At 47.6% G+C, this 22,110-nt stretch overlaps 1 protein-coding gene across 4 annotated transcripts in view; it reads right to left on the reverse strand.

The window, feature by feature from the left end:
• LOC144102791 (uncharacterized) overlaps positions 1-22,110 on the reverse strand; it is a 105,699-nt gene that overhangs the window by 39,554 nt on the left and 44,035 nt on the right. For all 4 annotated transcript variants that reach the window (XM_077635954.1, XM_077635959.1, XM_077635964.1 and 1 more), the window contains one exon: positions 10,046-10,181. In XM_077635954.1, coding sequence (XP_077492080.1) covers positions 10,046-10,181 — 136 coding nt within the window. The remainder of the gene's footprint in view (positions 1-10,045; positions 10,182-22,110) is intronic.

Consider the following 22,110-nt stretch of genomic DNA (forward strand, 5'->3'; position numbering starts at 1 on the left):
TCGCTTACACCCAGTAAACATAAATACCCACGAGAGCAGCAGATTGGACAGCCGTCGCCGTAGCTCAGTTGGTAAGAGCACCGGACGCGATATTCGGAGGTCGTGGGTTCGGATCCCACCGGCGGCATGGTTGTTTTTTCTGCTGCTTTATAAGTAATTTTCTTCAAGCGATTTATTAATCTAAGCATTATTATCCCACTGATAAGCATAACACATTAAAAAAAAATAAAAAAATAAAAAAAAAACTAACGTTACCCTATGCACCTTGGTTTCGGTGTCTGTTGGCTCCCTTCATAAATTTGTCAAACGGGCCCCTCATCTCCTTTAACTTGTCTGCTAATAGCTTAACGAGGGCCTCGGTTCTGGCAGTCTTGATGCCATAGGTAGCATAAGAGGGCTCTCGCACAGTTTCCGCCCTCGCCGTTAGATGACGTTCTACGTCACGCTCGCGGTATTACAGGACGTGCTACGTCCGCCGCTATGGTCGAGGGTGGCGCTGGTGAACACTCTCAAGGCTCGCTTACACCCAGTAAACATAAATACCCACGAGAGCAGCAGATTGGACAGCCGTCGCCGTAGCTCAGTTGGTAAGAGCACCGGACGCGATATTCGGAGGTCGTGGGTTCGGATCCCACCGGCGGCATGGTTGTTTTTTCTGCTGCTTTATAAGTAATTTTCTTCAAGCGATTTATTAATCTAAGCATTATTATCCCACTGATAAGCATAACACATTAAAAAAAAAAATAAAAAATAAAAAAAAAAACTAACGTTACCCTATGCACCTTGGTTTCGGTGTCTGTTGGCTCCCTTCATAAATTTGTCAAACGGGCCCCTCATCTCCTTTAACTTGTCTGCGAATAGCTTAACGAGGGCCTCGGTTCTGGCAGTCTTGATGCCATAGGTAGCATAAGAGGGCTCTCGCACAGTTTCCGCCCTCGCCGTTAGATGACGTTCTACGTCACGCTCGCGGTATTACAGGACGTGCTACGTCCGCCGCTATGGTCGAGGGTGGCGCTGGTGCACACTCTCAAGGCTCGCTTACACCCAGTAAACATAAATACCCACGAGAGCAGCAGATTGGACAGCCGTCGCCGTAGCTCAGTTGGTAAGAGCACCGGACGCGATATTCGGAGGTCGTGGGTTCGGATCCCACCGGCGGCATGGTTGTTTTTTCTGCTGCTTTATAAGTAATTTTCTTCAAGCGATTTATTAATCTAAGCATTATTATCCCACTGATAAGCATAACACATTAAAAAAAAAATAAAAAATAAAAAAAAAACTAACGTTACCCTATGCACCTTGGTTTCGGTGTCTGTTGGCTCCCTTCATAAATTTGTCAAACGGGCCCCTCATCTCCTTTAACTTGTCTGCTATATATATATATATATATATATATATATATATATATATATATATATATATATATATATATATATATATATATATATATATATATATAAAGCAAATGAAATGAAGAGCTCGTTTGACAAACATACGAAGGAAGCCGAGTCACCGAAACCATAGTGCATACGGGAATGTTTCTTTTTTAATTGTAGGGCCAATCAATTGGTTTTAAAGAAAATAACTTATAAAGCAGCAGAAAGAACAATCATGCCGCCGGTGGGATCCGAACCCACCGGCGGCACGAGTGCAGCAGATTGGACAGCCGTCGCCGTAGCTCAGTTGGTAAGAGCACCGGACGCGATATTCGGAAGCCGTGGGTTCGGATCCCACCGGCGGCATGGTTGTTTTTTCTGCTGCTTTATAAGTAATCTTCTTTAAGCGATAGATTAATCTGAGTATTATTAACCCAGTGATTAGCACTACGCATTAAAAAAATGAATTAAACATTCCCCTGTGCACCTTGGTTTCGGTGACTGTTGGCTCCCTTCATAAGTTTATATATATATATATATATATATATATATATATATATATATATATATATATATATATATATATATATATATATATATATATATATATATATATATGTGTGTGTGTGTGTGTGTGTGTGTGTGCGACAATATAACAATGATTAGTTGGTGACAGATAGAGAAAGAAGAGAGTTAGCAGCGAGCACTTTACGATCCACGATGGTTCGGTCGAAAGGAGCGTTGCACTGCGGTCTACATCGCTGTGAAACTAATGCGCTGTCGAAGGTGTCTGTCAGCATGGGCCGCGCGCTGGTCTCTTTAGTCACTTTGGGAGCGCAAAGTACCGTCACCAGGGTTGACGAATCGTGCCCGGCTTCAGATTTCCGCCAGACGACCATTTTTCTTGACTGACGCACAACATGACCGCCCACACTGAATTCCCCAACGTTCACCTCGGGTTGACGTTTCTTTTGTTGCCGAGCCGCATCACTCCACATCTCCACGCACTGTAAGTAGTACGGAGCGGATTTTATCTAGCGGCCATATAGCCGCGCAGTTAGAGCGGTAGCTCCGAGCGCTACCGTCCTTGTGGTCATCCAACCACATTCCACGAGCGTCCGGCTAGCGCCCGACAACATGGAGGGGATAAAAGGCAGACAGTAAATAGAAGGCGTAAAGAGAATATCTTCTGCGGATCGCATTTCTAAGCGAACCGATTTATTGAACGTTTTACTATCCTGCTCGTATGAACGCAGCATGAATGCTATACAAATAGGACTGCCTGGTCCGGAAAGCATGCATTTATGGCATGTTTCAGCGGTATCAGGAAACGCCATCTGCGCTGCTATTATCGGGTCAAGAAGGGTATGAAGCGTTAGGACCAACGTGATCCTCGCGTTGCACGCCCGGGGACTAACAAAAGTAACGGGCAACGCAGCTGTCGTGCGACACTTAGAAGGCTTTCAAAATCATTCGTCTAAATTTTCATTTGCCAACACTTTCATTCCCTACTTTCTCTGCAAAAACGATGGACATGGCGACTGCGGAGGAGACACCACGCGCTTAATCGGAGCTTTCTTCGCTTACCAGGCGACACATTCGCAGGGTTGGACCATATATGCCAACGTCAGCCCAATGTTGTCCGCGCGCCGCCCGCTGATTGCGGTACTTTTAGTGTACAAGTGACTTTATTTAGATGTGTATCAGATAGCAGCTTATCAGCCCGAGAACGGCGGGCCGCATCTTTCCCTCCCTCGTTCCCCTTCCCCTCTTTCGTTTCGTGGCTTTTAAAAAGGAAAGGAATAAACTGCCGAGGGGCTTTTTTCTTCGTCGGCACAGCACCTTGCTGCAATGTGTGCCTATTCCCTTTAGACGTACGATACATGGTGTCAGAAGTGCCGAAGCCCCGCCGATATGGATATTGTCAAGCCTCCAGAGCCGCTACAGTTCTCCGGAAACCTACGAAGAAACTGGCACACGTTCAAGCAAAAACTGGAGCTTTTCTTCACGGCTACGCCCACTACACCGCCCAGATCGGAAGCCGCCAAGACGGCAATCCTTCTCAGCGCCGCGGGTGAAGAGGCTCTCGACGTCTATAACAACTTCTCCTTCGAAGCAGGTGAGAGCAAGGAAGACTACCAGACAGTGCTGCGCAAGTTTGAGGCGTACTGTGTGGATGAAGGAAACGAAGTTTACGAAAGACACGTTTTTCGCCTCCGCGTGCAGGATGAAGGAGAGCCTTTTGAGCAATATCTGCGGCAGTTAAAGAAACAGGCGAAGCTATGCAATTTCGGCACGCTCGAAGAATCTATGATAAGAGATCAGGTTGTTTTCGGCACTAACAATCCGAAGATAAGGGAGAAAATGCTACGAGAAAAGGACCTAACCTTACAGAAGGCGGAGCAGATGTGCAAAGCGGCCGAGGTCTCGGCGCGGCAAAATGCTGCTTGGTCGAATGACACCCTACAAGTAGACTACGCCCACAAACGGGAGCATGACCGGAAACCTTTTCAATGTCGACAATGCAACAGGGCTCATGCGCAAGGAGATTGCCCGGCGTATGGAAAGATATGTTATGCTTGCAAGAAGCCGAATCATTTTGCGGTATGCTGCAGGCGCCGCCAGAGCAGACAGGTAGATGAAGTAAAAGAAGAAAGGATGGAGGACGGGTTCGATATTTTAGATATCGGAGTGTGCGGAATCAGCGACGGGGCCGGTGCAGACTGGACGGTCAGCGGAAACATACGCGGCAAAGAAATTAGATTCAAAGTTGACACAGGCTCACAAGCAAACATAGTTCCTGTAACTCTTTACCGTCGTTTGAAAAACACCGCGAGCCTCCAGAAAAGCACTGCAGTGCTAAAGGCGTACAACGGCAGTGCTATCAAGCATGTCGGAGTGGATAGAGAGATCCTTGTTCTCAACGGTGTGGCACACGTTGTGACCTTCTTCGTGGTCAAGAAGGGTCGGCAGGCCATACTAGGGCTGCAGACATGTCAGCAGTTTGGGCTAGTGCCGAAAGCTGTGGATTCGGTGGAATGGAATGAGACAGCACCGGAGAAAGCCTTTCCAGACTTGTTCCAGGGTACGGGGTGTGTTGGACGGCAGTACCGGATGGTCCTGCGGGCGGATGCTGTCCCAGTAGTGCATCCAGCACGAAGAGTACCTTTGGCCCTACGGGACCCTCTTCGACAAGAACTGGAGCGCATGGAAAAGGCTGCCATTATCAAAAAGGTGGATGAGCCCACAGAATGGGTAAGCCCTTTGGTGATAGCGCGTAAGAAAGATGGAGCGCTTCGTGTCTGCATGGATCCGAGGGAAATCAACAAGAACATCAAACGCGAGCACTATCCAATGCCAACAAGGGAAGAGATTGAGGCAGAGCTGTCGGGTGCAAAGTTTTTTTCCCGGCTAGACGCAAATGCAGGTTTCCATCAAATCCCATTAGACGAAGCTACATCGCGGGTGTGTACTTTTGCGACACCATTTGGGCGTTACCGATTTTTGCGTCTTCCTTTTGGAATTTCATCAGCGAGCGAAGTTTTCCAGAAAACGCTAACTGAAATCTTCGAGGGACTGGAAGGCGTCCGCATATACATTGATGATATTCTAGTGTGGGGTGACAGTGAGAAGCAGCATAACGAGCGCCTCCATGCCGTGCTAACGCGGGCAGCACAGGCGGGCTTGACGTTTAACAGGCAGAAATGCGTGTTTGGGTTGAAAGAAATTGCGTTCTTGGGCGACGTAATAGGTGAGCAAGGCGTTCGTCCCGGTCGCAACTTAGTTGAAAGCGTCCTTTCGCTGCCGGCGCCGCAAGATAGGCATTCAGTGCGCAGAATGATGGGCGTTGTTAACTACTTTCGCAAGTACGTCCCGTCACTGAGTGATAAGACAGTCTTACTGCGGACACTCTTAAAAAACGTCATGTTTGAATGGACGGCGGCGCATCAGCGTGAATGGAGAGAAATTTGCGACGCACTGACAAACCCTCCATTACTCGCGCTTTTTGATGAAGCAAAGGAAACCAAGATCACTGCGGACGCTTCGGGGACTGGTTTGGGCGCTGCACTACTGCAGCGATATGGCAGTGACTGGCGACCAGTGTCGTACGCATCAAGGACCCTAACAGATAGCGAAACCCGCTATTCGCAAATTGAAAAGGAAACGCTTGCGGTAGTGTTCGCATGCGAAAAGTTCCATCATTTTGTTTATGGCCGCAGGGTACTGATCGAAACTGACCATAGGCCCTTGCTTGCAATTTCCCAAAAGAACATTGCAGACATGCCTCCGCGATTGCAGCGTTTTTTTATTAGGCTCCTACAATATGATTATACGTTGCAGTTCGTTCCTGGCAAAGACTTGCTGCTGGCGGACATGTTGTCACGTGCACCAGTGCCAACGCAGGCGTCGAGTGCCTCATCGGAAGCAGACTGCGACATCCATGCCGTACAGGTCGTCTCCAGCATCGTAAGCACGCCAATGAAAGAGCGTCTGGAAAAGGAAATCAGGGATGACCCGTACTTAAGCGAGGTGAGACAGCGAATTTCACAAGGGGCTGCCATCGACGGTGAACTGAAGCCGTTTGCCAGAGAGCTGTCTGTGGTAGAAGGAATACTGCTCAAGGGCTCTAAAGTTGTCATACCTAAATCTATGAGAGCAGAAATTCTTCAGAGGATTCACGAGGGGCACCTTGGACTAAATAAATGCAAAGCCAGAGCGCGGAGATTGGTATTCTGGCCTGCGCTCAACAGTGCCATTGACGAGTTCGTGCGAGTGTGCAGTACTTGCCAAAAGTATGCGTACAACCAGCAGAGGGAATCCTTGCTCATGCAGCCCACCCCGGATAGGCCATGGTACCGCGTAGGAATTGACCTCTGCCAGTTTGGTGGAGCCGCTTATGTCGTAGTGTACGATGCCCACTCAAATTTCCCTGAAGTAGAGAAGCTAAGAGGCACAGCGGCAAAAGAGGTCATAGCCAAGATATCGGCCATTTTCTCACGGTACGGCATCCCGGTGCAAGTGTGGACTGACAACGGGCCCCAGTTTTCATCGCGAGAATTTCGTCTGTTTGCGCAGAAGTACGACTTCCAGCACATCACATCGAGTCCAGAATTCCCAAGGTCAAATGGGCTTGCGGAAAAGGGGGTTCAGATAATTAAGCGCATCCTTAAGAAGACGAATGAGTCACGCGGTGACTTTTGGTTGGGTCTCTTAGCCTATCGTTCTTCTCCCTTAGAAGATGGCCGCTCTCCGGGCGAACTGCTGCAAGGCCGACGCCTCCGCACTTCCCTGCCTGAATACAACGAGGATTCCAGTGTCCCAGTGCGAAAGCATTGCAAATCTTCGAGGGGAAAGGTACTGCCACCTCTCAAAGAGGGCAGTTCAGTTCGTGTGCACGGCGACAACTGGTCACGCAGAGCAACAGTAATCGAGAAAGCAGCACCGAGGTCGTACGTGGTGAAGACTGAGAACCAGCGGCTCTTGAGGCGAAACAGGCAACACTTGCTGCACATTCCCGGAGGCGATGAAAGTATGCACAGAGATCAGGACGTCGACAGCCTGGGAAAACAGTGTCTCAGCGACAAAGACCAGGATATCGACCGCCCGGGAGGACACGCACATACAGACCGACAAAACATGGTGCATCCGACGCACGCGGCTCAGGAAACAGGCCGGGACGTCGACATCTCGCAAGAACAATCTCCACGGCACAGACAGAACATCGAAGATCCAAAAGCAGCTACGCATGAAAACGATCTCACCTCGTCAGGTCCGCGGAAATCAACCAGGCAACGTGCGGAACCTCGACGACTTCACTATGACTGCAGTTTCCGCCAACTATCGTAGTTTGTCTTTTTGTTTTTTTGTTTTTTATACAGAAGAGAAGATGTATCAGATAGCAGCTTATCAGCCCGAGAACGGCGGGCCGCATCTTTCCCTCCCTCGTTCCCCTTCCCCTCTTTCGTTTCGTGGCTTTTAAAAAGGAAAGGAATAAACTGCCGAGGGGCTTTTTTCTTCGTCGGCACAGCACCTTGCTGCAATGTGTGCCTATTCCCTTTAGACGTACGATACAGATGAACGCACATTCCGACCAGACGGCTGGCGCACTGCGGCGAAGCGGGAAGAGCGGCTGTTCGAGTCGGTAGTACACGGTTGCCTGTGCCAGCTGTTTGCACTTTATCTTGGGTGAGCGCGCGTAGCACCCGACGAAATTAGCTCGAAGTGCAGTGCAGCCTGCAGGAGATGGTCACGTGACGGCTCAGAGGAGCGAAGGTCTACTGCCCTCCAGTAAGCGTAGCTCTCTTTTCTCTGTAAAAGCGCCCCGTGTGTAGCATACACTCGTGAAAGGGCCGCACTATTTTTCAGACGTTTTGACGGGGGGGGCGCCTTACATGAAAGCCGCATTTACCCGCTGAATGTCTGACAATACAGAGAAACCTATAGAGTATGCGAACCGCGTTTGTGCGATGACCCGCATTTCAAGAATTAGCACGGGCCTGTTGGATCGTTCATGGATACGTCGCACAACAGCCGACGGGAAGCACCCTCAATAAAACAGGCTAGTCGAGGGAACTTTATTGACAAACTTCATACCACACCACGTTATTCGACTGAGTTTTAGGGCGGAGATAACGTATAGCGATGCGATTTGGCGCTCCGCCATAATGAAGGTCGGCGGTTTTAAACCGCTCTTCGCGTGTGTGACGGAAGTGATTGGCAACTGCATTTTGATTCCAGGTAATCGTGCCATTGGTAAAGTTACATAACGATTATGCCGTTCATGACAGGCGAATCAACGCGCAAGGCCCGAGGGCGGAATCGGAGGGTTGCCTGCTCTGCTTAAAAGGCAGTCCTCACAGTGGCTAACTCACATCTGTGAGGAGGCGCACTGCGATGCAGATATATCTGGCGACTCACCGCATTATACCGGGAGGCTCCTGTGCTCGTTCGTGCGTGTGTGGGCGTCTACAGCGCCGCGAGTGTTTTTATTTTTCTTTCGACGCTGGACACTTCTCGCGCGCGGTCGGTGCATCTACAGTGCATGAGCTGCTGACTCTTGCCCAGTGCCCCGCGCACGTGCTCAGGCATTGCACGCGCGCGATGGCAAGCATTATTTGTATGAATATTTGTGTGGATGTGCCCGCGCGCGACAAGTCATTCTTGTGGACTAAAGCGCGTGGCTCAGTGAGACGATGCAGGCCCGCTGGCTGTGTTACCTTCTCGGAATTGGCCACCGCAAGAAGCGTGGTTCGCTTTATACAGGGTGTCCAGGCTAACTTTAGCCAAGGGTTAAAAAATAAGATGTTTGAGGTAGGCCAGCGAAACCACTTACATACCGCTACCAACCGGCTTGCGCATCATAGGCAATTTTTTGTTTTGCAATTAATTAATTAGCAAGTAAGATAATTTTTCTAAATGCGTAAATATTGACTTTAACAGAAAATGTGAATAGCAAAGTTGGAGAGCACCTTCAAGAACCCCCATTCCATTTATTTGCGATAAAGAAAGCCTGACGGGTATCCTTTTTCCGAGCTCCAAAGAAAACCCGTGAAATAAAAAAAAATCACGTGACTAGCGCATTCGGCCGCCACGATTGTGCTGCTCTCAAGCCTGGCTTGAGCAAACGAGTTCAGCTGCTGGCAAGGCGCGACGACCCCATTGCTCCGGCAGGCCGATATGTCGACGGTGGTTGCGACGCCTGCGCAAGCCAGTCTGCAAGCGTGACGGTGCAAGTTGCAGCGTCGCGCCAAACGAGTTCTACAAAGAGAGGCTAAGCCAAGTCCCTAAACGTACTCCAAACAAACAGGCCGAAGCAAGTAGCTAAGCATGCTCGAAAAGAGAGGCAAAACAAATTAGTTATACCTGAGCGAATTTGAACAGCAAAGCCAAGTAACTATTTGTACGTCAGGCTGGCTCGTCGCCTGCATAAAGTGTTTGCAAATGTGCTTGTGCCAAGCACTATCGTCTTCGTTGCATACATGCGCCAGACCGACCGTACACCTGCCGGAAACGACGCTAATTCCAACCAGCTTTAGCTGAATAACGCGCTAAGCCGGTGAGCTTACTTCTACTAACTTTTTGACATTAGAAAGTTTTATTCGCAAAAATAATTGCAGATTCCTTCTTTCAGGTAAAAAGATAATCACATATAAAATTATTAGGCAGATCGAAGATGTCGGCCAGCCATCCATTACTTGACCTGCCTACTTGAATATAGTCCCACAGCGCTATTTTCTTTAGCTGTCTTCGTAAGTCTTAGGAATACCGAAGATAATTAAAAAAAAACCTATTGGCAGGCTAGTCTGCTCAATTCAAGAATAGCAGTTGCGTGCAAAACCAACGCACCCACGCAGGACGTGGCATGCGCAGCTTGCAGCTGTCTCCATTCTAAGCACACGGCAGCAAACATAAACACGTTCCTCAAAAGCGTGATGAAATTAGCCTCGCACAGTCAAGGCTCTTTTAAGTAAAAAATACAGCGAAAAAGAAACGTTTCTGCGAGGTCAACGGATTCGTCACCTTCCCAGTCGTCATTTTTCTTCTTCACATGCTCGCCCTGTTCGGTAAAGATGAAATAGCTGGACTTAGCACTCCACTTTGTAATTCTCTTAACGTTCGATGAAACTCAGCGAAAAGGTGAAGCGAACACAGCGCAGTGGTGCGCCCACCTGTAGAAACCTGTCGGGCGGTTCCACCGGAGACGGGACGGTTGCCGCCGGTGGAGGCCTGTCTGTTGGAGGCCGCATTTCGAGGAGAGGGCTGCGGCTCGGGAACGGGGTCGGAGACGACGGCGATGCTTTAGCCCTGCAGCAATAGAGAGGACAGAAGGTGGCTCTTGTTCACAAGAGAGCCCAGTCTGCGTCTTCTAGCCACATGAAAGTTGCTGCCCGAGTGTTAATATTTGCCCGCGCAAAGGAATTTCTCGCACACTGAACTATACGTATGGTCGATTTATCTGTTATTTCATACACATATCACCATGAGCAGTCCTGCACGTATCGTGTTTCAGAGGAAACACAAATAAAGGCACTCGATAATATCTGCAGGGACTGCACAGTAGCCATAGACTTTTCTTTTTTTTGAGATTCGCAACTTTCTAAACAGAAAGAGTTTCAAGCAAAATGACATAGTGTCTCCCCTTCTCTTCTGTGCAAGCTTATTAGAAGCATTTGAAGGGTTGAAAAGGGAACAGCTATGTGCCAGAGTTAATGAAGATCATTTTTATTATTCGTACCCGATTCTAAATCTTTCAGTACGTACAGAGGGCAAAACACATGTCTAGAACGAGCGAACTCCGTGTTCCGCAGCTCCCAAAGTTACCGCGACAAGGAAGGCAGAAAAGTAACGATGAAATCATATGAGTTGAACGGCACATGCTTACATCCAGACCATTTTTAACCAAATGCGATCGCTAGGTATCGCGTGTCCAGCGCGAAACACGCCCAGGACGTGTTCTAGACAAGAGCTTTGCCCTCTGTACTTGTAGTATAAGAAAAGACGCGAGTTCTAAATTGATAGCATACCAAGGAGAGTGCTCAAAAATATCATTTTTACTTCTCGAGTTTGCTTCCCTGGAAACGCGGCGGCCATGGGGTGGCAACTGTACACAGTGGCCGAACTTCAAGTACTTCGCACGCCGCTGTTTTGAAGCTCCGAGCAGTTAGCGAAGCGAGGAGACGAAGCGGAAACCTGTGACCCGAAAACAAAAAGAAAGTACTAGGGATACGCCAGCACTGATGACAGATTTTATAAGATGGAAGGCGCATTATGGAGCATGTGCAAAAAAAAGAGAGAGAGAGGATGTGAGAGGCGAAAAAAAGTGGTAGCGCTTCATCTGCAAGAGTTGGCGAGTATTATTACGAGCCTGTTGCTATCCACTATCGTGGATCTCAATAATTGTGACAGCTGGGAGTAGGACCCCTGAAGACGGAACCTTCTGGCACCGTTAACCGCCATTTTATCAGTTTAGGCTTATCAAGATGGTCGCAATTAACTCCGTTTCAACACTATTTCAACATGTGATATTGTTGGCCCAAACCATTCCGCGTGCCCTAAAGCTTATAATTCAGTTTTCCAACGAAGTTCAGTGTTCAAACATCTGAAAATAAAAACGCAGTTGTCAACAAACGGATCTGCGCTACATATTGGAAGGTAACTCTTTCTATTTTATTCCTATTCGAAAAGTTTTATATTCCCAGATCCATACCGACTTAAATTTCAGCAGTTTACGTTTTATAACCAAATTGAATATTACTTTAGCATTTGATAATATCCAACATTAAGCCACTCTAAATGCACTATCCATGATCGGAGCAGGCACAAAAACCTTCAACTGCATTAAAGCATTTGTCTCTGACCGCCGTGCCAAGATAGAGCTCGGCCCCCTCACGTCACACGCCTACATCCTTGGCAGTCTCAGCACTCTTCATGATTCTGTTCTACCACCCTTCCTTTTCAACATAACTCTCAGCCCCAATGCAATGGACTTTGAACTCGTGCCCCAGATGGACCGCTCTCTCTATGCTGATATTACACTGTGGGTCACCCCCGGAAGCGAGGGCGAAACGGGACAAACTCTCCAAATCGCCACAGATATAGTGCACCACAGCGTCCAAGCCATTGGCATGACCTGCTCTCAAGAAAAGCCCGAACTTCAATAGGTGTTCGGAAAGGAGTATAGGTGTTTATTCTAGGGACGGCCCTGATGACTATATATAGTCATCAGGGGCCGCCCTAGAGTAACCCCCCCCCCCCCCCGTCAGCCGGAGCCCGCATACCAGAAATCATTCCCGCCAACCGATACTTCTCGCGCACATTCAAAATAACAAGAACTCAATCACCACAGACAAACTCGCAAGCTGCGTTTACCAAACCATGCGACTTATTCGCACAATTGCGTATAAGCACCACGTTACAAAGTAGGCTGACCTCAGACGTCTTGTACAAGCGTTTGTGCTCAGCAGACTCGCTTATACGATCCCATACCTCTTCCTTCTACCTTCTTAGAGGGACAAGGTTGACCGCCTGATTCGACAGGCCTACAAGTCTGCCTTTCTCCTCCCCAGACGGACTCCCAATGTCAAACTCCCCCAGCTCGGCATCCACAATGCCACCATAAAGCTGGCGGAGGCCCACAGAACCGCTGACTACGAACGGCTCACTCAAACCCTCGCAGGAAGACGCCTTATACACCTACTAGCGTTACATTGGTCTTACACCAACTGCGAATGCAAGATAACCGCTGGTCCTTGAGGGTAGCGGAGTGGATTCCAAGAGAAGGCAAGCGTAGCAGGGGGGGCAGGAAGTTAGGTGGGCGGATGAGATGAAGAAGTTTGCGGGGATACAGTGGTCGCAGTTGGCAAAGGACAGGGTTAATTGGAAAGACAAAGCAGAGGCATTTGCCCTGCAGTGGTTGTGGTAAGGCTGATGATCAAGATGATGATTCGGAATACTAAAAAATGAAGCAATGTACTTTTTGCAGAAAAAAAAACAGCCTGCTTCAATGATCAGGTTCGCTGTAAACGAAAGCATTCTAAGAAAGCTTTCGTCTTCTATATGAATTTTGTTAAGAAACTCATTAGGAAGACAGGATTTCTTGGAATCCTTTCGTTGGAGAGTAACGAAGCAATATTTGCCGGATAAGATAACATATAATCACCGAACGCACACGTCGCCACTTGTTGTCTCCAAAGCACTTAGCGTCTGTTCTTCATAAACAAAGTACCTGTCCGAGTGAACCCTTTGCCACGTGCCTTGTTCGTCCAACGTACGCATTTCCGCTTTTTTTTTTTCCTACAGACAGTGATGCTGGTAAAGTCAAAGATATCAGGGTTTCTACGCCAATTAAAAATTACCAATCCGACGTCTAGCGAAATATATAATGTTTGAGCCCGCAGTGTAAACCTAGCTAGATATGTCTCCAGTTGGCACTCATACTGTAAATTTAATTTTCTGCTCTGGCGATTTCTGTTTTTCGCCAGAAGTGAAAATTGTAAAATTCCCCGGCTATACAAATCAAAAGAAAAGAAAAAATTAAACGTACTGGTCAGTGTCAAAATTACCCTTTATTAGCAAACGGTACTGAGAAATTAACAGTAAGGATTGCCAACTATTCAGAAAACCTTAATAATCTACACCCCTACCAATTTGACTTCAGAAAATGATATTCTAGATCTGCTGTTTCGGCCGTTGTGGACATAGAAAATTAATAAATTACGATTCGACAGCAGCAGGAATACTTATCGACTGTGGTAAAGCTTTTGATTTGTTATGATACAATATGTTTGCAAATGCTAATTGGTTATTACTTTAATTGGCACACTCTAGCTTTCACTGAAAGGCACTAAAGGCCTGTCATGAAATTGTTCAATCTGAAAAGTCGCAGCCGTCACAGCTAAGGCAATTATTGTTTTGATTCTTTAAAGTACCGCCTTAGGACCTTTGATTTTTTATTTACATCAGTGACTGAGCTGTAGCGTTGATGCACGCTCAGACTCTGCTATATGCCGATGATACCACTCTATCAATACCAGATAGCGATGAAAGTGCCTTGATTAGTAAACAAGCAAATAATTACTAAAGATAAATAAATGGTCCATACAGAACACCGTGAACCTGAATCGTATTACGATGGTTTTTATCTTGTTCTGCTCTGAAAAAAGCACTGTTTCTCATTATTCAGGTGTAATTCACACTACAGGCCTATTCAATGCGCGACTAGCACAATAATTTTCGGACTATAATCGTAACCCAGAGGAGTCCGCTCAGTCAATCAAAAAGCCTAGTATGGCTTAAATGCACTTTCTAATGTAAACGCGAAAATTTCGCTCCAGTAGAAGTCCTCACTATACTTTTATGTATTCGTTCATTCACATATGCAATGATGTATGCCTGCTTGGGACCGTAAACTCAGCCATTTATCACAACCGGCCACCAGCCTACATGATTTTAAAAAATGACCTATACTCATAGCAGTAAATGTTCGATACGAACATTCTGAGGAATTATTTGCAGTCTAGGGCACCTTCAAAATGTATAATGAGCAAGAGACATTAGGTTTAAGCACTGTGCGTGTCTTCGTCTCTCACTACACACCAACACGTACGCTACACGACATGGGCTCCTGATTTCTATCATACACACTAATTATGGCCGAAAAGGACTATAATTTTCGGGAACACATTTATGGAATAATCTTGATTACAATATTAAACTTTCACGCATGATTGATGACTTTCAAAAATTCTTCTCCTCTGTTCAAACTTTTTATTCTTACTGCCCTTGGTTGTAGTTTGTAGTATTTAAATAGCACTTTATTTTATACAGGGTGTTTGTCCCAAGACTACAAGTAATTTTTAAAAATCAACATTTTGAGTCAAAAGAACGCATTTTTAACAGTTCTGTGCATCAGATTACGGCTAATGCTTGTAAACTGCAAGGATTGTTAATATATAAAGGTTAGCTTTTCATCTATTACATTTAGGCGCCTAATTTGTATACAGGTATGCAGCTCACTGTAATTAATATCTATATCAGTTTTTAAGATTTTTTAAAACAGCGTTCTCGCACCGCTGTAGCGCAAGGCATTTCGGGCGCACACACAAACAAAAGAGAAACAGCGTGGCCGGGCAGCGCAGTTGTCATGCTGCAGCCGTGTCCGCCACGTCTACTATAGTCGCATACAACTCAAGAACGAAGCAGCTTGTCCCCGTCAAAGGCCTCCTTCCAGCCAATGGCGTCGGCCGATTCTCGTGATCCTGCTAGCGTGACAATGTAGGGAGCGGTGTGGCAATAGAGGGGGGAGACTATCCCCGACCATGGAGGGAGGGAAGTATCACCTTTCAACTGCCACTCCCTACAATGTTACACTAGCAGGCTCACAAGAATCGGCCACCGCCATTAGCTCCAAGGGGGTCCTTTGACGGGGAAAAGCAACTTAGTTATTGAGTTATATCCGACTACAGCCTACTTCATACAGCGGCGGAAATGTCACGTGCCTCTTTCGCCGCACGCAGGTGGGAGAGGCGAGCAGGGAGAACGCACGCGACACGCGCGAAGTTTGTTGACGCAAGCTCGTATGCGTGACTAATTTCACCCCCAGGCCGCGGTACTTCGGCTTGACCCGTGTCTGCTGGCCCCAAATTTTTTTTTAGGGCTGAACGTCCGAGAGCTGCACACGGATTATGACAGATGCCAAAGTGGAGGGCTCCGGATTACTTACGACCTCTCTCCGCTAAGCAAGACGTAACAAGCTCAATTCGAAATTCCCATTCATCCGCGGTTCTTCAACGGAGCACTGAGGAGTGAAGACAAAGTGAAGTCAGGCCTATTTTCGATTTTCCCGAGCAATAGGCGGCGCCGCGGTCGAGCCAAGGTGGCAACAATAAAGAGGCATGGAGGAAGGAAAGAACTCTAAAGAGGACTCCTTCTACAATCAGCCTGGGCACATTAACGAGTTTCCTTGATTGCACGATTGAGTCGCGCTTTTTCATTGAAGGCGAGCACCTAGCTTTAGCTGAAAACTTGGCATTAATTGGCGTAGAGCACAAAACCGATGACGAACAGAAGATTGTCGACCTGCGTCTGCAAGCATCCGCCGTGCAAGCGGAACGACACGCGATCCTTGCTCGCCTCCAGGATGTTTTTAGCAATGTCAAGACCTACGGCGGGAGAGTTAGCAAAATTCAAGCACGTCTCGGGTTTACTGCTGCTTTATTACAGCCAAGCAAGGCTTTTCGGATTCATTGCATAACGTTGAAAACTAAAACGGTTTGCGATGGTTTCGTTTTCGACCGTCCTGTTCTTGGGTTTCAATTAAGATAACTGAACCCCAGTAGCATTTAAGTGTGGCCATCACTTCAGTGGAGCAAGCAACGTCCTTGTATGTAGTATACGTTGTTGAGCAGAATTGTTTAGAGCGCTGGAGCGGTGTGCTCCGGAATAAACCATGGCGCGCAAGTACCTTGCTTTCATTTTTATGCAGCTTCGCTTCAGAGTACAGAAACCAGCGCACAATGATAGACGCACCTTAAGAACAAGGAGGACGAGAGGACGGAGCTCTCCTTGATCTTGTGCTCCGTCCATCCTTGTGAGCTGTTTCCAGTATATATGCATGGAAAATAATGAACTTAACAGCAAGGGTCCCTTCAGCGCAAGCACCGACCGTGAAAAAACAGTGCCTGCTGTAAAAGTCCGTTTCATTTGCTCCGCAGAGGACCGCTCGAGCGCTACGGGGCTCCGGTACAGGCCTGCTCAAGTCTACGTTGCGTCGTGAACTCGATACCATCGAACCGGAGCGCGCTCTCGGAGGCGCGACGGCGCGGGTAGCGTGTAGACGCAGGCTCCTGTTGCTGCTTTCGCTTGCCGGTAATACAATTCCCAGGAGTGAAACGGATGAAATGCCGTTTACCGGACGAGTCTAGCCTGTAAACCTACCGCTTAAAGGCGACTTAACTGGGCCCGTCTCGCCGCTTTGCTATTTTTTTCTTGCCCGCCAGCTCATACTTCCTCAAATGCGCTCGCCTCTCGCCGCTTCGATCCCTTCGCTTTTAGGTTTTATTTTCCGGGCTGTGAAACAGGAGTATTCAAGAATGAACAGGCCCAAATTCGAAAATATAAAAACTAAAGAGAAACAATATAATGCTGTCGCTTTAATTGCAGCTTCAGTAACGACGAGGTAAAATTTTGCACACATTACGGCTGTGTCGCGGAAGCAATTAAAACGACCAGTCACGATTACCACCGTGGTCGTTAACTCTAAAGAAAGCTACACGGAGATTGAGTCCTTACCTGGAAGAAAGAAGTTGTCTCAGTGAAAATGCTGCGAACACAAGACCATCGACGCTGTGACTGGCTCACCAATCCGCAATTTCTGCATCCAAAGCTGCCTTCTCCTCAGGCTGCTATGAGTTGTTAAGCAATTGAATGATACCTCCTGTCTTTTCCATCTCGTTGGCATAATGTCGCGTTTCCCAGGTTTCGCGCGCCAGTTTTTCGAACAAGCTGAATGTGTTATTCTCCCCGCGGTGCGACTGTTGCTGTCCTTGTGCTTGCTGCTTTGCGGGGAGCCATTAGAGGGGCTCACACCCCGACATTTGGCAGAGCCGTTTTCTCTCTTTGTAAGCAGGCGTTGTGCGGCCCCATTCACGGCCTTGTTCGAATGCTCAGTTAAAGTAAAACGCACCAAACTGCGAGACGCACGGTTAGCTGGCTGCAGGGGGACAAGGTCTTCCAAGGCCGCGCCCGAGCCACCAGAGCGGGCGAGCGGACCCCCCGTGGTTTCCAGGAGAGTCGCGCGTAGTGATTGCTTCGGGCAGCACACTGCTCGGCGGACCAGATGCGCCGGAGACGAGCCGCGAGGGCTGAGAGCGCGGACGGCGGGTCGCGTGGTGCACCGACTGGGAGGTTTGCGTTCCCTGTGTTTCGAATGTCGTTTTGTGTGTTTGTATCTGTGTGCCAAGCGGAAATGCGCGCGTCTTCGTTGAATTTACGCGGTGCTCTGGGGTAAACAACCGCGTGGGCCCCGGCGTGCTATTGGCGGCTTCTGTTTTAAAGAAATCCTTCTCATTGGCTCCGACAACAGAATTTCCGATTGGTTGCTAAAATGGTCCCCAGAATCCTGGGCAAACGTATTTAAGAGCGGGTTTTGGCGCGAAGAGAAGAGGAACGACTGCGGTCCTGCTGCTCGGGACCTCTGCTCGCAAGATGTTGCGCGGCCTCTTGGTTTGACTGACTGCGTTATTATTTAATCTTGGATCTTGTGTATAAGTTTGTTCAGTTTAAATGATGTTTTAGACCCATTTTGAATAAATCAAGGTCATTCATGCTACCCATCGACACCTGCTGGTCAACTTCTTCGAGGCGGCGGAGCCACCGTTCCGGCCCGACGTACGCTTCGTTACAATACAAAAAGTCACGCAGCATTGCTGCCGACTTTCTTTTTGCCACGATGCTCTGGGGACGACATCAGCACCAAAATCCCCCAGCGCGTATCTGTAGGATTAGTTCTCCGTAGAAGGGATCGCAGCGCGGCCTGAGTAAGTGAGTGAGTGACGTCTATGTTGTGAAAATCGTCAATATTTATAACGAAGCTACGACAACGTCTGAATGCACCGACGAAGCACTTGCAATGGCTCATACATCAGCTTCCGCGCCGTGCTAATTGTTTTAGACGCTTGTCCGTGTTTCCTTCCTTCCGTCCATTTCTTCTTTCGCACTGTTTTTTTTTTTTCAAATAAGCGATACGCCACTGCCCTGCTATGGCAGGTGCTGCCACCTGTGGGCCTTGAGCGACACAGGTTGCTTTAGACGAGCAACGACTAGCGACCAGTCATTAACTTAAGTGCTACCAGCCACGTTGTGCAGTTTGCTCACAGTCCTGTAAGCCCATTGTGATGACGCCACAAGATTACGCGACCTACGTGGCCTACCTGCCTCCTGGGCAGCTTTTCCTTGAGATTTTTCGTGCATTTTTCTCTCATGCTCAACGGCACTGACGACGCTGGATTTTTTGCGACACGAGCTCGTTAACGCTGTCGTGTTAAAAACGCACCCTGTACGGGTGCTGCCCCTTGCAGTCGCCCCTTGCGTAAAAGTCACGCTGACTATGTCTCGCACCGCCGTCTCTTTCTATCACCCTTGTCCCAGAGGCCAATCTACACCACCGTTGACTTCAAAACGGTAGGCATGCAATCATTTTAGGCCCAGATGTTAGGAGTCTGAATCGAGTGGCGGGAAAAACTTTTGGTGCTCTTTTTAAAGCCATAAATGCGTCTTTTGATCTTATGGAAGCGTTAACGTACATAGAAAGAGCCGTAGCGCCGAGTTTTACCAAGTACTAAAATTGAAATGATTTGCCTGAGAGCATCTTTAATAATAATAATAATAATTGGTTTTTGGTGGAAAGGAAATGGCGCAGTATCTGTCTCATATATCGTTGGACACCTGAACCGCGCCGTAAGGGAAGGGATAAAGGAGGGATTGAAAGAAGAGAGGAACAAATAGGTCCGTAGTGGAGGCATCTTTAACGAGCACACGGTCTCTTCTGCATTCCGCTTCCATCGAAAAACGGCCGCCGCGGTTGGTTTCGGTCCCGTTACGCTGCACTAAGTACCCGAACGCCAGTCTCTCATTCACCGCGCTATGCTTTTACACGCTGCCATAGAGCTCGATGTAGAATGTGTTCTGTTTATTTCTTAACCCCAGGTATATTCTTATGGATGCAGATCTTGTGATGTGAGTTACTATAGGTAATGGAAACCGGAGAAAAATGTCTCGTTTTTTACACTTAAGTGAATCGCCGGAGGACTGACCCAGCATTGTTCTGGTCAAGCCCTGTTGCGGCCAGGCGGGCAATAATGTTAAATACGTGTTTACTCTATTGGCATTCTTTTCTCAAGCTTAGTCCGGCCATACCGTTCGTTTCGGAGTATCAAACAAAAGATCTGCAAGACGCAACGAGAAAACATCCACAGCCAAGGGTAGGGAGATGAGGTTCTCGTTAGTCATCATCTTCAGCCCACTCACGTCCACTGCAGAAAAAAACGCAACTCCCGTTGATCGCCAACGCATCATCTGGGGCTATCTTATTTCCTGCTGTGCTCTTCTTGCCCGACTCTCAGAAGTCCCATCCGGCGTGTTGCTTCTCTTCGAATCCATTACGTTACTCTGAGCGTCCGTCCGATCTCCGCATGCCCGTTTCCCCTTCTTGATTGCCCATATCCTCTTAGTCGTTGTATGAACGCATGTCTACTCTGGATCTCGGTACGATAATGATCGCAGGCGGCTTCTCGGCCCGACCCTAGGCACTCTCGTGGTGTGCATTTGGAAGGGAGTTACTTGACATTAGCCGACTGCGCTTCGAAAGCTCGCGTCTTTGAAACAGCCAAGAAAGGCACCGCTAAAGCAAGCTGCTTCAGCTTGGCGTACTCACTGACGTTCCATTGAGGGAATTCTTCCTTTTTCAGGAAATTCTCGATCTAAAATGGGGCTGAACAGAAAAGGGAATCTTTATGAGTTTTCAGGGATTTTTAAAAATGGACAGATAAATTACAGGGATATTTTTTGGCTCAGGATATTTTCAGCTAAAGATAAAAATCACGGCCAAGGCAAGGCGGAAACAAGGCTCAAAGTGCCGAAAAGAAAGGACATTAACGGCGGCGCAATTGATGCCCTTTCCTTAAGGTCGTCTTCGGGCCTTGTCGAATTACGACAGAGGCTACAACTGCTAATTTATAATGGCTTACGCGCCCTCTCTTGTTAAGAAAGGCGCGAAAAATGATTCCGAGAATAGGTTGGTGTGGCGATTGGCACTGAGCCCTACCGTGTCTTCCCCTGATAGCACGTTCACACTATTGTTGTTTCATTGTTCGATATGTTACTAACGTTATTGTACGGCTGCGTTGACGCTGTGGACGTACAGGTTACCTGGTGAACATTATTAGAACGAAAAGTAGGAACATCCGTTTCGCGTATTCCGTCACGCTCTCCTGTTAATCGCGTTTTTAGAGCAAAAACTTGGCTCTGACGTCATGCCAGGTCACTCGCCACACCTCGCCACTGCTGACGGCCCTCATTCGCCTCGAAACTCTCGAATCACGTGATTCGCTGTTCCTCGCCAGAGCTGCGTATGCGGAGCCGACGCCATTCTCGCAACTGCTGGAAATCGCATTAGGCGCCGTTCTCTTTATAAAAGCCTGTGATATGTGCTTACCTTCACACAAAGCCATGGATGAGCAACGTGCCGGAAGGTTGCTGTCCAAGCCAAACCACTGATATGCAATAAAGTTTAATCAAAGCTATGACATGTCTAACCATGCTTAACAGGGCTTTCGCTCGTCTTACTAGGTGCAGCCGGGTTGAACCACAGCTAATTTTTACTCTTGTCTTTGCCCTGAGCGTTAATACAGCATTATTTCCGCTGGCGTGTTTCCCACAGCTCGATGCATTGGCTATATGCGATACGCTGTTCCGGGCAAGTAAATTGCATTTTGACAGCTCACAGCGTTCCATGGGAGACCTGTATTACATGCAAACTTCAACTTTACTTTTTTTTCCTGTTACCGAAGTTAGGGTGTCCACTAATACGCAGATCGACCTAGTGTAAACGCGGTAATCGTATTGAGCCAGCACTGCACTGCGTTACAATAGTCATGTACCAGACACGAGTTTAAGCTAGTAATTTGCGTGCGTGTTTCTTTTTCTTTGCTATAAATGCATTTTAATCGAGAAAGCTCGATAATATATCCTTAGATTTTCCTTCTACCATGTAGCTTTAGGTGGTGGTGAGTCAACTTTTCTCACGGCTTACCTTTATTTCAAACACGTGGTTCACTGCGAAAATAAACACAAATTGGCGTAAAGAGTAGTACTTTGCATGTTTTGGCGCATCGGCCTTCATTAACCTCGACGAGCTCGAGTCATTAACGAAAAAAACTGCTTTAAATTACGCCAACGTAAAGTTCAAGGATTTTCCAAAATGGTAGGCAAAAATAGGACCCTAATAGGAGATTTCTGGGTGCAAGTAAGGAAATACTCGGTTGCGGGACGGAACTCCTGGGCATTCCTCTGTCACCTTATTGATGGTATGAATATGAGTCAATTCATTATCTGGCGCTCTTTTCGATATCGTGATCGCTTTGTTGACTGCATCTAAGGTTCTAATTCGATTAGTGATTAATTATGGAAATAGAATGTACCAACGGATATTGTGCCAATCGCCCTATAATGTGCAAGT

This window comes from Amblyomma americanum, chromosome 1 (assembly GCF_052857255.1).
Source record: "Amblyomma americanum isolate KBUSLIRL-KWMA chromosome 1, ASM5285725v1, whole genome shotgun sequence".
NCBI lineage: Eukaryota > Metazoa > Arthropoda > Arachnida > Ixodida > Ixodidae > Amblyomma > Amblyomma americanum.